Genomic DNA, 2,989 nt, shown 5'->3' with positions numbered 1-2,989 from the left:
GGTGTGAATCCACAGTGCCACCGACAAGCGGGACCGGTGAGGAAAGAGGGCGAGCGCGCGCGTGTCCGTCTTGTGTCCGCGTCGACGCAAATCAGGCTCAAAAGTGGGCCACAAATGGGTCGACAGACGGACGAAAGCGGACGTGCGTCCGTTTGGGTCGACGCGTTTGGCTGGCTTTTTTGTCCGCGCCGATCCAAACGAACGGCAACGGACGAAATGGGTCGCCTCATTGGAGTTGCTCTAATGGCATTAAAGAAAAATATGCACGGCATCTTCACATGGAGCATCACAACGAGGGCAAGCAGCGTCGTCACCGTTGTTCTTGTGGAAGAGGTTGCTTTTGGAATTAAGGCTGCCCTTGAAGAGTAGCCATCCAAAAATCTTGAGCCGCTCATTTGGGGATCTTTCGTTCCTATCATGCGGCCTTTTCGAAACCATTGATGCAACTTTCAGTTTTACCAAATGTATATACTGTTCGTGTTTGTATAATTTTTTTCAATCTACTAGTATAATTTATTGAATCAATCAATCGATGAATTCAGATGGCGCTGTTAAAAGACGCTTGTGAGAAGAAGAAATTCTACCGTAGACGGCAGTTGTACCAAGGACGGGGCGACGGATCACCAATACCCATGCCTGAAGCAAGTTAGAACAAATTGGTTCAAGAAAAAGTATTTTCTGCGTATTTCATCGGCTCCATGAATCCCTATCCCAGAGCAGTGTGTTTCAGTCTGAAACCTGTACGTCCCTCCATTGGCGTGCACTCTGACCACTTTGTCGCAACGAAGTGACACACGCCAAAATGTTACGATCAGCTAGCAGTGGCAGGACTCAAGGTACCAGGAGAATGTAGGGACGGCTGCTTGGATTGCAACTTTTTACACCATCGATTAAACCTAGCTAGAGACCGTTATTTTTGTACTGTAGTACTAGTAACATTTACTTCCTCCCTCCATGCATGGGCGGGAGGTCCATCCATCAGGCAATTCACCCTTCTCATCAAATTCCACCATTGCTACCCCTCTCGTCCGCTAGCTAGGCTAAGGTAGCTCGCTAGCCAGTAGAAAGTAAGTACGCGCTGTCGCTGCATGGACAGTGACACCTTCTCACTTTTTACAGTAACTCTGGAGATCAAAACCCTCGGCGCCACTGCTGCACCAGCCGAAGTTGAGGTTGGAGACGTGCTCCTCGGAGAAGAAGGCCGCGCTGCCGTCGTTGCCGATCGCGTCCGAGCCGGCCAGCCATTCCTCCGTGAACCCGTAGCCGCCGGACCTGCCCGCGTCGTACGGGTACGCGCCGGGCCATTTGGGCTCCAGCATGGGCAGGGACGAGCAGCCGCCGCCCGTGGTGGCCGCGGCCGCCGACGCCGAGTCCAGGAACGACGCGCCGAACCCCATGAAGCCCTGCTGCTCGAAGACCGCGCCGGAGTACGGCGACGCCTCGTCGTTGAACACCGCGCTCGAGTCGCTGTCCGAGGATCCGTCCTTGCAGACCGCCGCGCCGATCATCGTCGCCTGCTGCAGGCGCTCCTCCGTGGCGTCGGCATTGCCGGCGGCCTCCGCCTTCACCGACGTCTCCGGCTTGGTGGACAGCTTCTCCCTCAGCTCATGTATCTGAACGCGTGACACAGAACACAGATAAGTAACCACCAAGCGACGTGGCCGCGCGTGGCAAACAGGCAGCACCAGCGGCAGCAATGGGGCAGCACGTACCTCGGCGGCGAGGGCGTCCTTGTCGCGGCGGAGCGCGTCGCAGTCGGCGCGGAGCGCGTCGTGGCGGGCGCGGAGCGCGTTGAAGTCGCGCTCGAGCTGCTTTGTCTTCCAGCGGGCGCGGCGGTTCTGGAACCAGACGGCGACCTGGCGCGGGTGCAGGCCGAGGTCGCGGGCGATGCGGGCCTTGCGCTCCGGGTCCAGCTTGTTGTCCGTCTCGAAGCTGCGCTCCAGCGCGCGCACCTGCTCCAGCGCCAGCCGCCGCTTCTTGCCGCCCAGCCCGCACGACATGGCGCGCTCCTCCTCCTCCTCCTCCTCGTCGGCCTCCTCCAGCTCGGGCTCGTCGTGCTCCATGTACGCCGCCAGCAGGTTCTCCTTCTCAGCGAACGCCAGCTTCTCCCCTGCAGCATGCCAGCATGGTTAGCTTTCGTGTTTATCTCTCCCTAGTCCTCACACACACATGATCCTTAGGAATCACTACTTGTGTTCCACAATTGCCTAGATCACAAAATGCTTCCAAATGCAAGGTGAGCAGGAATGCCCATGCCAATTCCGATCGCTCGACGCAAATGGAATATGTGGTAGATGCAAGCAAGCTCCATATATGTGAAAAGGGCACACACTTTGCGCTACTAAAATTTAAGCTCAAAAGCGATGATGGCACACACAAACATCAAGCTAGCAGCAAGTACACCAAAAACAGAGGGAGATCTCAGCTGTCATACCTGGCTCTGGCGATTCTTGGCTGCGGGTCGGCCTCTTGATCTGCCGCTTCATCCGCAGCTCGAGGAGGAGAGAGGCGGTTCCAAACTGGAAATGGGGACTGTTCTAGTTATGATCTGTGTGGGGGATAGAGGAGCTGCAGAGCGCACTGCTTCTGTTTCGCGGCGGCCAATGGCCTCTGCGCTGCTCCGGGTGTCGTGATCGCAGAGACGATCTGGATGGGGGCGAGGAAGGACGGACGGACGGAGGAGAGGGGAGGTGGGCAGGGGTGAGGTCACTCGCTGCAGCAGCAATCAACTGATGCAAGAGCCCATGGGATGGCGTATAAATAAAAGCGGGGAGCTAGCCTGGCCGGGCGCTCTGGTTGGACAGCGCCGAGATATCATGTGGCAGAGGTTTTTGTATCATTCATGTGTTGGCACTTGGTGTCGACAGCTTGGCCCGGCTATTCGGTGCGTCCAGATCAATTCATCTCCTTACACCATTTTTACATTTACGGCGCACGTTGTCCATGGCAATTGTCACAGAGTCTTCCATACGTGGAATCCATAGAGCAC

The 2,989-nt window shown here is 56.5% G+C and overlaps 1 protein-coding gene across 1 annotated transcript; it reads right to left on the bottom strand.

The window, feature by feature from the left end:
* Positions 1-837: 837 nt before the first annotated feature.
* LOC123088092 (homeobox-leucine zipper protein HOX13) lies at positions 838-2,748 on the bottom strand. The gene is made up of 3 exons (XM_044510249.1): positions 2,435-2,748; positions 1,713-2,110; positions 838-1,613 (listed from the first exon to the last, which is right to left on the bottom strand). The coding sequence occupies exons 1-3, from the start codon at positions 2,484-2,486 to the stop codon at positions 1,107-1,109; spliced, it is 957 nt and encodes a 318-aa protein (XP_044366184.1). The 5' UTR covers positions 2,487-2,748; the 3' UTR covers positions 838-1,106.
* Between the last annotated feature and the right edge of the window lie 241 nt (positions 2,749-2,989).

This window comes from Triticum aestivum, chromosome 4A, assembly GCF_018294505.1.
Source record: "Triticum aestivum cultivar Chinese Spring chromosome 4A, IWGSC CS RefSeq v2.1, whole genome shotgun sequence".
NCBI lineage: Eukaryota > Viridiplantae > Streptophyta > Magnoliopsida > Poales > Poaceae > Triticum > Triticum aestivum.
This window is presented reverse-complemented; position numbering and strand designations above follow the sequence as displayed.